General features: G+C 37.7%; 1 protein-coding gene across 2 annotated transcripts in view; it reads left to right on the plus strand.

Annotated features, from left to right (window-relative positions):
• The first annotated feature begins 4,170 nt into the window (after window positions 1–4,170).
• The window catches only part of mta1 (metastasis associated 1), a 59,645-nt gene continuing 48,841 nt past the window's right edge, over window positions 4,171–14,974 (plus strand). For both annotated transcript variants that reach the window (XM_067366839.1, XM_067366838.1), the window contains exon 1: window positions 4,171–4,452. In XM_067366839.1, coding sequence (XP_067222940.1) covers window positions 4,425–4,452 — 28 coding nt within the window. In that variant the 5' untranslated portion in view covers window positions 4,171–4,424. The remainder of the gene's footprint in view (window positions 4,453–14,974) is intronic.

The following is a 14,974-nucleotide window of genomic DNA, read 5'->3' on the forward strand; positions in this document are numbered from 1 at the left end:
TTACATTTATGTAAGGATGTAGATAAGATTGAATCTGAGAGTTATTTTTATTTTTTGTAAATATTTTTAAAATGTAAAAAATTTAATTTTATATATATAAAAACACACTCTAAAAATGTGGGGTTAAAAACAACCCAAGTTGGGTTGAAAATGGACAAACCCAGCAATTGGGTTGTTTTAACCCAGTTGTTGGGGTAAATGTTTGCCCAACCTGCTGGATAGTTTTATTTAACTCAACTATTGTTTAAAAATTACTGTATTGCTTGCTTAAAATGAAGTTGGGTCAAATATGGACAAACCCATCCACTGGGTTAAATTTTAAAATTAAATTTTTAACCGAACGGTTGGTTCTGTCCATATTTGAACCAAATTTGGGTTGAAACAAGTGCACACTCTAAAAATGTGAGGTTAAAAACAACCAAAGTTGGGTTGAAAATGGACAAACCCAGCATTTGGGTTGTTTTAACCCAGCGGTTGGGTTAAATGTTTGCCAACATGCTGGGAAATTTTATTTAACTCAACTATTGTTTAAAAATGACTGTATTGCTTGCTTAAAATGAACCCAAAGTATGTTGGAAATTAACATTTTATTAATGTGTTTATTAAATGAACATTTATAATTAAGTTTATTGAATAATAATTAAACAATAAACATTTATTATATTGCTTATTAATAAATGTTCATCTTTTGATTATTATTATGATTGCCTTTAGTAATTATGTGTCTGATTTTTAATTTCCATTTTGGGTTCATTTTAACCCAGGTATATAGTAATTTTTCAACAATAGTTTAACCCAACAACAAAACAACATTTAACCCAACTGCTGGGTTTGTCCATTTTAACCCAACTTGGGTTGTTTTTGACCCATCATATTTTAGAGTGTATAGATAGAATGATTGAGATGATTACAGATAGAAAGGAATGGATGGCAAATGTTAATAAATTCTCATCTTTTATTTGAGATTAATTCATGACCAGTTTACTATGCATGTGAACATGCGCCACCCACAATGCCTTTCTGAAAAGTGGTATTCTGCGTTTCCCTCAGACCAAACTTAGAAGAAGCTAAATCTCTGTAGTTGTGTATGCTGGGAAAGTATAATTATAAACTGGCTTTCGAGACTTTGAGCTTATTCCAAGGCTAGTGAACAAATAAATAAAACAAGACTTCAGTTTATAAAAATCTGGTTTAGTAACTGTCAACCAGTGTTTAGACTACTCGCTCAGAACTTAAACAGACTTAGAAACTATCACATTTCTTTATTATGTACCTGAATGTGCTTCAGGCTGAAAGACAGCTCTTGGTAGTCATTAAAAACATTTCGCCTATAGCTCCACAAGATGACCATTAGGCTTTTCACCCTTGACATATTAACCTAGAGCCATTTTTAAGCTTGGGCTAATGAAATCCACTTGTCCATAAAAGTGAATACAAGAAGGGTTAGCACCCCTAAAATTGCAAATGTAAAACATTATCAAGGGTTAAAAGAGGCTTCAGCCCGGGATTAATAAAATACATTAGACAGCTGAAAAGACCTGCATGCATTTCCACACCATGCTGTTGACCAGCAAAACTGATTGACCAAAGAAGTCTTGATAGTTAAAGGGGTAGTTCACCCAAAAAATTATCCCATGATTTACTCACCCTTAAGCCATCCTAGGTGCATATGACTATCTTCTTTCAGATGAATCGGAGTTAAATTAAAAATATCCTGGCTCTTCCAAGCTTTATAATGGGAGTGAACGGTGCCCGAGATTTTGAAGCCCAAAAAAGCACATCCATCCATCATAAAAGTAATCCATTCAGCTCCAGGGGGTTAATAAAAGCCTTCTGAAGGGAAGCGATGCATTTTTGTAAGAAAAATATCCATATTTAACATCATAAACTGTAATCACTAGCTTCCAGTAAGGCCTTTATTAACCCCCTGGAGCTGTGTGGATTACTTTTATGATGGATGGATATGCTTTTTTGGGCTTCAAAATCTCAGGCACCGTTCACTCCCATTATAAAGCTTGGAAGAGCCAGGATATTTTTTTAAACATAACTCAGATTGTGTTCGTCTGAATGAAGATAGTCATATACGCCTAGGATGGCTTGAGGGTGAGTAAATCAAGGAATAATTTTCATTTTTGGGTGAACTATCCCTTAAAGGGGCTTATGGAGAGACTAGCATTCAAAACACAAAATATATTGGTGACAAACTATGCTGATATTTCCAGCAGTGAGTATTTCCATTGCCACTATCCCTTCCGAGATCACATAGTGTCTGAGGTACTATATTTGAATAAAAATTACTGTTAAAATATATGTTCTCTGTAATATGAATGAAATCCAGACATACTTACCATGTCGCAATTGGTCATGTGACTTACAGCATCAGTTTCGTTTCACTTCCACTCACAACTCCTCATGGAATAGTAAAGAAGTGTCCATTAGAAGTGCACTACATGCCAGAAGTAGTCATCCGGGTACTTTTTGCATAGTGTTTAATGAAAGTATGAATTTCGGACATACTACTCTTTTCATAGTATAGGGAACTAGGCATATTCAGACTGTCTCTAACTATTGCTGGGCAGGTAAATCTGATTTTTTCCCCCCAGAACTTTCTCTTACATACTGAGTAGACTAAAGATGTTTGCCTGGCGGGGAAAAACAAAACAAAACAAAACAAAACAAAACAATAGCTGTGACTCATTTCGAAGGCTGCATCCTCTGGAGGTCACATTTGAAGGATGCATAGGTGGTTTTAATTAAGAAAAGTAACCGTTAGATTTCAAAGTAAGAAAGAAAGTGCAGTATTTTACACTTCACAAGGAATAACATTAAATTTTATTACGGTTACTTTTCTTAAATAAGACATCCTTGATGACATATGCAGCCTTCAAATGCGACCTCTGGTGGATGCAGCCTCCGAAATGAGACGCAGCTAATGCAATGAAGCAACGCAAACTACAACAACAAAAACAGATTTAAAGGATTCACTTTCAAATTAAAATGTCCTGATAATTTACTCACCCCCATGTCATCCAATGTCCATGTCCTTCTCTCTTCCGTCGGAAAGAAATTAAGGTTTTTGATGAAAACATTCCTGGATTTTTCTCCATATAGTGGACTTCAATGGACTCCAAATGGTCAAAATTACAGTTTCATTGCATTTTCAAAGCGTTCAACATGATCCCAGACAAGGAATAAGGGTTTAATCTAGAGAAACCATCACTTATTTTCTAAAAAAAAAATAAAATTTATACATTTTAACCATCTTGAACTAGCTCTCTTCTTCTTCTTCTCTTTGAGAAGTTTGAACTAAATTGTCATATACAATATGCTAGTGCAAGTATATAACAATTTAGTTCAAATTTTGACCTGTGGAGGGCAGTAATACACTTAGCAGTGTCTACACTGCCGGAATTCTAATAGAGAAGAAGAAGAGAGTTAGTTCAAGATGAGCAATTATGGTTAAAATGTATAATTTTTTATATTTTTTTTTAGAAAATGAGTGATGGTTTCTCTAGATAAGACCCTTATTCCTCATCTGGGATCGTGTAGAACGCTTTGAAGCTGCACTGAAACTGTAATTTTGACCTTGAACTGTTTGGAGTCCATTGAAGTCCACTATATATGGAGAAACATCCTTGAATGTTTTCATAAAAAACCTTAATTTCTTTTTGACTGAAGAAAGAAGGACATGGACATCTTGGATGACATGGGGGTGAGTAAATTATCAGGACATTTTAATTTGAAAGTGAACTAATCCTGTAACATTGAAAAAGATTCCTATCAGAGTCTTTGTGTGGGCTCCTACTCACACCCTAGCAACCAACCACACACCCTAGCAACCACATAGCAACATACCCCAGCCAAATCATCACCAGAATATCATATAGACACAGGGATGCTATCTTTGGACTCATGGCACCATATCCAACACCATCACATTTTCATCTTAAGCAGAGAGGAATTTCTTTCCTTGTCCTCTTATACTTGTTTAGTTTCAAACTCAGTCTGAGAGCAACAGTTGTTTATTTGTTTCATTTCGCCTCTAGTGGGTCCAAAGTAGTACAGCAATGGTTTGGTCATTTGAAGTAGGCGGGGAAACGCGATTGTGATGCTGCCCATCCAGACCCCCATCCCCTCCCTCTCGCGCTCTCACCAGCCCCGTGGCCCGAGTCCCTGCTCCTGCGTGAGGATCCCGCTTTGTTGAGAAGGTGTTTCTAAACACGCGGGTTATTCTGAAAGAGATCCCTCACACCGCCCCGTGCAACGCGACTTCATAAAAATATGTGCACTGTCTCTTTAAGATCCCTTCACTAGTCCGCTTCGTATTGATCAATCCACCATTTTCCAGCGCACAGCACTCAGCGGCGGCGGCGGCGGAGAGAGAAAGCCCTACCTGGAGACGCCAGGCAGGACCGGGGGCAGTCATGGCAGCCAACATGTACCGGGTCGGAGGTAAGAGATCATGCTGGGTAAAAAATGTCGTGCCCTTTTGTGTGTGTCGCTCTCGTTCATGCCTTTTCGCAACAAGGCTTAGCAGTTTTTGGTTTGTCCTTCCTCTTTTATTTTTTAAAGTACTGTAGGACTACAGTGAGAGGATGATGATGGTGATTGCGAGCAGAGAGATGAAGAGGAACACTCTCGTTTCGGGACCCCGAGACTGTTTTTACTACTAACGGGCGCTACATTTATTGCCGTTAGCATGATGTAGCGCGTGTCATTGAGTGTTAGTAACAAGCGGGTAACTCTTAAATTTACACTGAAGAGAAGCGTTGGGTTTCTTTAAAGTTAAAGTTTGAGCTGCACGCCCCACTTTAGACACTCTGACGGGTCAGAAACGCTGGGAGAGGATGGTACAGTGTCAAATCTGTGTCTTGCAATTGACTTTTTATAGATATTGAAGGTAATGGATGAAGTGAGAAAGTTTTGGCACATAAAGTTTAAGACAGTAGATTGATTCTAGTGACTCAAGATATAAAATATAGAATATATAATGCTTTGTTTCAAAGTATTAACTTAATTGAGATGCATAAATTGGTCTGTTTTCATAAAGAAAGATGATGCCAATAATGCACTTCTATGGGTCACATTTAAAAGGGGTTCACAATTCTCTAATAATGAACTCAATTAGTAACGGTTCATCCCTAAATGAAAATTTTGATCATGATGTTTCCAACCTGTATGACTTTCTTTCTTCCGCTGAGCACAAAAGGAGATGTTAGGGAGAATGACAGCCTCAGTCACCATTCACTTTCATTGGCTTTTCTGTACAATGAAAGTGAATGGTGACTGAGGCTATCATTGTGCCTAATATCTCTTTTTGTGTTCTGCGGAAGAAAGAGAGTCATACAGGTTTGAAACGGTAAATGATGGCAATGGCAATTTGTTTATATAGCACACTTCACTGTGCTTTACAATAGCTAAAAACACTAAGACCTAAAATTAAGCAATAAAACACATACACAGAGAATTGTAAAAACATACCATAAAATGGACTAAAATTGGTGCTTCGGCATTAAAAGATAACAATAAACGACAATGTAAGGGTGCTTCAACATGTATTATATGCCTTATCAAACAAATATGTGTTCAACTTAGATTTAAAAACAGTCTAATTGAAATGGGCAAATCATTCCAGAGTCTAGGACCAACTACAGAAAAGGCACGGTCCCTCCTACATTTTAACCTAGATTTATAAATAATAGTAAATAGTAAATGATCCCAGAAGTTTCATTTTTGGGTTATCTATCCCTTTCAGTGATTGCATTTGGCTCAGGAACTGATTCCCTGTTGGTATCAATTATCCATTAGGATCCCGGCTATGCTGATTTAGGGAGAATGAATGTGTGCGTACAGTGTCCAATGTGTAATTATTGCTATAATGAGAGTATTTGGCTTGGGAAGTTTACTCTTGAGGCTGGAGAGATGATAAACTTGGTCTAACCTGAAGAAAAGCTGATCTTTGATCAGGTGCATTATTAGTGAATTTACACATTATGGTTTAACGTGAACATCCGATTGGCAGTCCGTAAATTCTTCTTTTCTGTCTGGATGTTTCTAGTGTTAAAACATTTCTCTGTCAGATGGACTGGAGTAATATCTGCCACAGTTTTCACCACCTTTTAAAGGGGTTGTTCACCCTCAAATGAAAATTTTGTCATTATTTACTCACCCTAATGTTGTTCCAAACACATTAAACTTTCGTTCATCTGCAGAACACGACATTTATTTAATATTCTCTCATCGTTTTTGTCCATTGAAAGTCCAACAATCTGACACTTGTAAATGTAATCCATATGAATCAAGTGGTTTAATCCAAGTCTTCTAAAGAGGCATGATCACTTTATAAGGTGATGACCATATTAAATTTCATATAGTATATATAAACATTGATCAACACATTAAATCTGGTAAACACAAAAGCTCAACTGTACTTGCTTGAAGACAAACAAAACTCGTTTTGAATGGCATTAGGGTGAGTAAATGATGACATAATTTTAATTTTTGGCTGAACTATCCCTGTAAAGGATTAGATCACTAATGAAAATTTAATCACCCCCATGTCATCCAAGATGTTTGTCTTTCTTTCTTCAGTTGAAAAGAAATTAAGGTTTTTGAGGAAAACATTCCAGGATTTTTCTCCATATAGTGGACTTTCAACAGTTACCAACGGGTTGAAGGTCCAAATTAAAGGCAGCTTCAAAGAGCTCTACATGATCCCAGACAAGGAATAAGGGTCTTATCTAGCGAAACAATTGTTCGTTTTCTTAAAAAAAATTCAAATGTATATACTTTTTAACCACAAATGCTCATCTTGCACTACTCTGCGATGCGCCATGCATTATGTAATCACGTTGGAAAGGTCACGTGGAAGTATTTATAAAGCAAACGTGCAAAGACTAAGTCAAACGGGCTTTACAAAAAAAAGGTAAAATGTTGTTTGAAGAGAAAATGAGATGGAATACGTCACGCGTGACCTTTCCAACATGATTATGTAATGCGTGGAGCACCGCAGATCAGTGCAAGACGAGCATTTGTGGTTAAAAGACATTTAAATTTAATTTTTGTTAGAAAATGACAGATCGTTTCACTAGATAAGACTCTTAATCCTCGTCTGGGATCATGTAGAGCTCTTTGAAGCTGCGCTGAAACTGACATTTGGACCTTCAACCCGTTGGTAACTGTTGAAGTCCACTATATGGAGAAAAATCCTCAACCTTAATTTCTTTTCGACTGAAGAAAGAAAGACATAAACATCTTGGATGACATTGGGGTGAGTAAATTTATCAAGAAATTTTAGTTCTCAAGTGAACTAATCCTTTAAGATGTTTCAATTTTGACAAACATTCATGTGAGCATATCACTTTTTGAAACGGTTGAATAATGCATACTGTTTCACAAACTATTCAGACAAAAATAGGCAGTATTGGGTCTGTAATAATCAGCATGCGGTTAGCAGATTCTGAACAGTTGCTGTTCTCACTGGACGGAGATGAATCAGAGGTTTGAGAATGCCTTCGTTCAGGACTTTAAGATCATTGCGTAAATATCTGTTACACGCTCCTCCCAGTGTTTGCAACATCTTTGGCTGCTGAGGCTGAAAATGGCCCCAGGCGCTCCATCCAGCAGAGTCTCCAAGGGCCTCCATACCTCTGGCTACTGCATCACCTGATACATATCGACGACATCTGCTGCGCTCTCTCTCTGTTTCTCCTTTTCTCTCATCGGTCTAGAGTGGACCAAAAGAAGCACATTGACCAACCTCAGACTGGAACGAAGCCAGTTTTGCACAATTTTCCACCTCCATGTTCAGACCTCTGCTGTGCACCCTATACACTTAGCGCAGCCGTACTAAAACTATCATTTGGATCTCGTTAAAGCACCCCAGACACCTTCTTGCGCTGAAGCATTTGTAATTCTCCTGATAGCTCCAATACAATCATGGTTTTCCTTTTGAGTGGATTTTGGGGTATTGAATTTGGAAGTGGAGCCACAATGGTTAAAACAATGCCCTGCAAGGGGAGAAACAAAGCCTTAGCATTCTCTTCCTCCTTTGTCCTCCCTCACACTTGATGGAGAAGGTAGTCGGCCTGAATTCTCTCTCATTGAGCTAACGGCTTTTCTCTGGCTCTCTTTTCTTCTCCCAGAAGGGAGGCTTCTCCTAGACTCCAGCGTAGAATAAATGTGCCAAGAAAATCAGAGGGAAAAAAATTCAAAACAGACCACCATGAACAGCCACAGAAATGATGGAAATCGACTGCATTGCGATTGGTGGCGTTGAACTTGGCTCTTTTGGGAATGGGTTCAGGTTTGAGTAGGGAGAAACATAAGCTAATGGACAGGACACAGTGAGCAGAGATGTATGGTATTTTGGGAAGCTGTGCCAGGTGTCTGCTATCTCTAATATGTGTCCGGTCTGTGCGGGAGTTCGCCCTGCAGTTGGTCATGGGAGTACTTGATGTATGATGCCACAAAGCAAGCAAATTTCAGATTTTTCTCTCTGGTACAATAGCCATAGACTATTACGTGGTACATTTTGAAAATGCATTTTGTTCTCCATCCACCTTGGGGAAAATGCAGTTGCTTTAACGTTTTGTTTGTGCTGAAGTGAGCCTCGTTGAATCTTCTGTAAATCTCTGGCCAGGATCATCTGTGCCTTCAGAACTTTGCAGAAGGGTCAATGACGTGACTCTTCTTGTGATGGCATTTCTATTAAATTGTTCAAAAATATCTGAAAAATGCAATTCATTAATGCAGTGACTTGAATACGTCTTTTTTCTACCATGAACATGTTTTCAATTTCTGAATTAAGTTATTTGATATTTTTTGAAGATCAGAATGTCAGGGTGATACAACTGTTCTGATATCATAATGAGGATAAAAGCCTCATTAAAAGAATTAAATTCTTGAAAAGAACTTAATTAGTTTGGCATAATCTTTTATTACTATTATTTGTGCCCCTATTATGCTTTTTTTTCATGCAGTGTGTAATAGACCTTTCACCAACAGCTATAAGTTTTTGAAAATCAAAGTGCACAATAAATAAAGTTGTCTCCTAAAAGAAGAATCAACACAAATCAACTCAAAATCATCAATGGTTGACTTTTTAATGGAGAATTTATATTTTAGTGCAGTTATCACACTTATCTAATTTGACAATAAACCAGTTTTATTGATTGCAATAAAGTTAAAGCTAATGGGAACATTTGAATAAGAATTGCAGTTTCAGTGCAGCTTCAAAGGTCTCTACACAATCCCAGACGAGGAATAAGGGTCTTATCTAGCAAAACTGTTTTCTAAAAAAAAAAAAAAAAATTGTATATACTTTTTAACCACAAATCTAGCAGAAGTAGGCGGAAGTACCTGTTCAGTGTCTACAAAGCGAACATGCAAAGACTAAGGGTGCGTTCACACTTGTCATGTTTGGTTCGATTAAAACGAACCCTGGTGCGATTGCTCGGTGAGTACGGTTTATTTGAACATATGTGAATGCTGCCATCCGAACCCTGGTGCGCACCAAACAAGCGGACCGAGACCGCTGAAAAGACGGGTCTCGGTCCGCTTCCAAACGAACTCTGGTGCGGTTCGAATGATATATGAACACAACACGGACATGTAACCAAACCAAAAACGGGAAGATGAGACCCTAAAAAGGACAGAATCCTCACGCATGGCGGATTTTCTTGTCATAGTCCCATCACAGGCATCAGATGCGCAGTTTTGACTCCTTTACACATTTTATAAGCTCTTCACGAGTTTCCAGCTGGCCAAAATACCATCACATGCAGGCTACGCACCGCTACACACACACAACAAACGCATTTACCTCAGCACACAGCATTGTTTTGGATGTTCGGTAAGTTCAGTCTCAAAATAGGCAATACGTCATAAAATCCGACCAATCAGGTTGTGAATGTATCCCTATGCCTTTAGGTTCGGTATCTTTCGGTTCGGTGATAAAATTGCCAATCTGAATGCTAATCGGACCAGGACTAAATGTTTTTTTTCTTCTTTGGTCCGGACCAAATGGACCAAATGAACCAAACGAACCGAACTACAAGTGTGAACGCACCCTATGTCAAATGCCCTTTACAAAAAAGGTAAAACGACAATATCAGACAATTTTGAGTTTTTAGCCCTACAGCGGTACTTCTGCCTACGTCACGCGTGACCTTTACAACATGATTACGTAATGTGTGGCGCATCGCAGAGCAGTGCAAGATGAGCATTTGTTGTTAAAATATATATAAATATATATATATTTTTTTTTGAAAATGACCTAGATAAGACTCTTATTCCTCATCTGGGATCATGTAGAGCTCTTTGAAGCTGCACTGAAACTGCAATTTGGACCCTTGGTAACTGTTGAAAACTGTTGAAGTCCACTATATGGAGAAAAATCCTGGAATGTTTTTTCCTCAAAAAATATAAGTAAATTATCAGGAAATTTTAATTCTGAAGTGAACTAATCCTTTAATATTGTCTTTCAAATCAAAATCATGTGGTTAAACCAACATGCACAAAAAAAAAACTAAACTTCAAACAGGAAATTATATCATAGGCTCTTAAAATATAAGGTAATACACAGAATGAATCTAATGAGTGACAAATCGGTAATACAAGTCGGGATTTCCTACAGGTTGTAAACTGTCGTGTGGTTTGACTTCCCAAAAAAAAATAATATTTATGAATTATTAATCATTTATAATTTATGATGTTAGTATTTCTTTTTTTTAAAGGCTTTTTCCCCTTTTAAAAACGTTGAAAAAAAGTTTTTAGAATGATTGATTGATTGATTGAGTGCTTTTAGGGCTGCATGATTTATCACGATTAAATCGCACGTGATTTGGCAAAGGCTGCGATTATTTTATGCGCAGCTTGTCAGAGCTGTACGGCTCTGTGATCAGTAGTAAATGCTGCTCCATCTGAAAGCCAGAGGGCTCTCTTGTGCAGAAACTCCAAATAGGGCCTGCCGCAGAAGAAGATTGTAGCTGAATAGACGGTATGCATCGACGTCACTTTCCCGCCGCTCCCTCAGCTGGACTGAGTGCAAAAGAACCTGCTGCATGACTGGATTTAATAGAGGAAACTGTGAAAACGCGAGTAAAACTAACAAATTACACTAAAGGTTGGGCTCGAAAGTGTTCCTTACAACTTGTCAAATAAACCTAATCCATGGATTAGCAAATCTGCCTATGAATATTTTATATAACTACAATATAGGTAGGTTAAATAAACACACGACTGCCTTATTCTGTGTAAGAAGCCACATCATCTCACATCTCAACTGTCATTATGAAGTGAGTTTGGAGTAAAAACATGTTATTAAATGTTGTCTTTTGTTGGACAATATGTTAACAAATGCTTCTCACGTCTGGAAAGATGTTTGACGCATGTTGGTTTTTCAAATGCACATCATAAGCGACTCCAACTCAGTGCTTTCAGATGGATTAGCATTTGGAGCCGTAATTCATTGACAAGCTGTGTATAAAAAAAATAATCGCAGGCTTTGCGATTTCATAATCCCACTAAGAATCGCGTTTAAGCAATAATCACGTTTAAGTTCAATGTTATTTTTCATAGTGCATCCCTAATTGCTTTTTTTTTTTTTTTTTTTAAAGGTCCCATTCTTCGTGATCCCATGTTTCAAACTTTAGTTAGTGTGTAATGTTGTTATTAGAGTATAAATAAATTCTGTAAAATTTTAAAGCTCAAAGTTCAATGCCAAGCGAAATATTTTATTTAACAGAAGTCGCCTACATCGAACGGCCAGTTTGGACTACATCGCTCTACTTCCTTCTTTAATGACGTCACTAAAACCACTTTTTTGACTAACCTCCTCCCACAGGAATACACAAAAAAGGGGGCGTGGTCTTGTTGCGCTCCCACGGAGAAGAGCAAGAGTTGCGTTTGTAGAGTGTGTTTGTCGCCATGTCGTCGAAACGCTGTTATTTTCATCCCGCAGTCCAATCACCTTTGTTTGGCCTTCCCAGGGACGCTGTACTTAGAGATCAATGGTTACAATTTATGTTTAACTCTGTTCCCGAAAATTATAATCCACATGTAAAACTATGTGCACTTGTGCAGCACACGTTATGGTAAGAGGCGTGACCTTTCCGGGCAAGGTGCGCTCTCTCTATGGCTCTGGGTGTGCTAAGCTGCTGTCGAATCACAACACAGGAACCGCTGGCACAATCAGAACTCGTTACGTATTTCTGAAGGAGGGACTTCATAGAACAAGGAAGTCATCAGCCCGTTTTTATGACAGTGGAAACAGCGGTATACAGATAAGTAAATTATGTGAAAAATACTGTTTTTTTTTTACACGTGAAACATGAACATGTTATATTGCACACTATAAACACAATCAAAGCTTCAAAAAAACACGAAAAACGTGACCTTTAATATATAAAACCAATATTAACCAATATTTCTGGCACATTTTAAACTATTTTCCTTTTCTTTATAGTTGGACTTAACTCGAGATAGCTCAAGAGATTTCAGTAGAATCGGACATGCTCCTCATCCAAAAAGTTCAACTCATAACTGATGCCAATTGCTAATTTGAATATGTATATTGATAATCCATTCCTCAGAATTCTTCGGATTTTGCCTCAGAATCACAGCAGAAGATGGAGGAAAAAAAAGTTCCTATATTCTTCTTGGGGTTTTTGGTATTTCAGAGTGTACAAAGCAAGACAACAGCGATTGTAGTTCTGTAATATTTAAATACAGTTAATGATGGCATTACAGAAACAAGCAAGTTGTCTTTGCCGAGCAAAGCATCAGTCCATTCTGCTCTGAGCGCTGCGGAGTCCTGAAGCACCTCCCCAGGAGAAGTTATCTCTCTAGTACAGTTGTGTGATTGACAGTTAAAACAGCAACATTATCATTTATTCAATAGTTGCTCAGCTGGCAGAGACTCTTTAATGAGATGTGTGGAATGGTGTTGTTTCTGAGAAGATGCTCAGAGGATTAGCTAAATAACCAGTTTCTGCCATTACTTTTGCTTTATGATAAAGTCTTTAAATCGTATTGATTTTTCAAAATTGATTTGAACCTTGATCCATTAGCATAAAAAAATGCCTGCAAGCTGATGCTGCATTCTTAGCAAACGTATTCTGGTGTTTTCATTCATTGCTCGTTATGCTTATTTTGCCCTGACAGTGTTTGCACCTGTCTAACTCCATGACCTTACCAAACTCAATACTATGTAACTTTCTGTCCTAATGACTGTGATGACAAATAATGCATTTTAGCTCTCTATTTTTGCCTCGTCGCACTGGGATGTTCCACTAACAGTGAAATCTAATTGTTCCAAATCAGTCAAAATTGATCCATTTACTTTATACTGCACATTCCTGAACTTATTGTGCATGATTCATTTAAAATGCTGCTGTGCTTTCCTTTTTGACCATTGTCAGACATGTGGGTTTTGGGATTTGTTAACCAATATCCAAATAGCTATTTAGGCTATTATTATGAAATTCAAGCCTTTTAAAAGGGACTTATTATGCCCCTTTTACAAGATGTAATATAAGTCTCTTGTGTCCCCAGAATGTGTCTGTGAAGTTTCAGCTCAAAATACCTCACAGATTATTTATTATAGATTGTCAAATTTCCCCCTTTTTGGGTATGAGCAAAAACACACCCTTTTTGTGTGTGTCCCTTTAAATGCAAATGAGCTGCTTTCCAGAAGAGGGCGGAGCTTTAACAGCTCAACAACAACAAAGCTGGAGAATCTCATGCAGACAAATGAGGATTGTCAGTAACTGTGTTCAGCCTTACATTGTTCAAACCGGAGTCGACACTGATGGAGAGACTCAGGAAGAAGTTACAACTTTTATCATGAAACTGGACGATTCTGAATGGTTAGTGGATAAATTTATGTAGTTGCTGTGGAGTTGATTCAACTCATCAACTAGCATGTGTCGTCATGTTCATCTTTTGTGCAAATCCAGCATTGAATTGACCCTCGTTTGTGAAGAAGTACAGTGTAAAATGACGGCATGGCAACAACACTTTACTACAACAACTCTTCCTCTTCTCCAAAGCAGCCTAACATGGCTCCACCCCCTTTGTTGCATGTTCCCAGGGGCGGGGTTTATGTAATTTTTGGGGTTTGTGATGTCACTATCCCCGGAAGAAGCTCATTATAGTCCTTAAAAAGGGATTTTTGTAAAAGAAAATATCTTTGAGATCCATCTTGGGGATACTTGAAATGCCCTCACAGTTGAACTTGACCTTCAGCCTCCATCTTTCAGTCAAAAAATCATCCTCAAAAACTGATGTTGGCTGTGTTTCACATTCATTCATGTCTGGCTTCATTGTGGAGTGGAAGACGAGTTTTTACAATCCAACTAATTACCTATGAATAAAATAAGTTGTCAAAATCAAACATCTTATTTCTCTTTGAATATCCCTTTTCTTTTCAGTGAAAGCGAACTGTAGTGAATGAATGCCATTTGATGTTGACTTTAAACATCAAACATGTATTTTTTTTTTTTTGTCGCTTCATGCTGCTTTTTTGCTTTTAGTGTGGACAGAAAAGTGACTTGCAACTGAATGCTTGTCACATAGTGGACATTGTGTCAGGATCTTTGTGTTTATGAAGGTGGGACAATTACAGACCCTGCAATTTCACACACAAAGCCTTGTTCTCTTTCCTTTAGAAGAGTCTCGTCTGAAAGACCAACACAAACAGCCAAGAGGAAAAAAAATGTTTTAGTCACATGACATCAGTTTGTCAATGCAATCATTTTGCAATAGTTTTTTATCAACATTTAGAAAATATTGTAAAAGATTAGTGCAAATCTGAGATGGAAACCCGGTTATTGTCACCAATCCCTACTATGTTGTTATATAAAGTGAATCATTTAGGGTGTATCATGATCTTTGTCTTTGAGTTCCTGGTTTGAAACCATCAGGTTTGTCTGGTGCATTCCGGCCCACCACTGGTTTTTCCCTTGGTAGAAAG

Source organism: Chanodichthys erythropterus, chromosome 18 (assembly GCF_024489055.1).
Source record: "Chanodichthys erythropterus isolate Z2021 chromosome 18, ASM2448905v1, whole genome shotgun sequence".
NCBI classification, from domain to species: Eukaryota; Metazoa; Chordata; class Actinopteri; order Cypriniformes; family Xenocyprididae; genus Chanodichthys; species Chanodichthys erythropterus.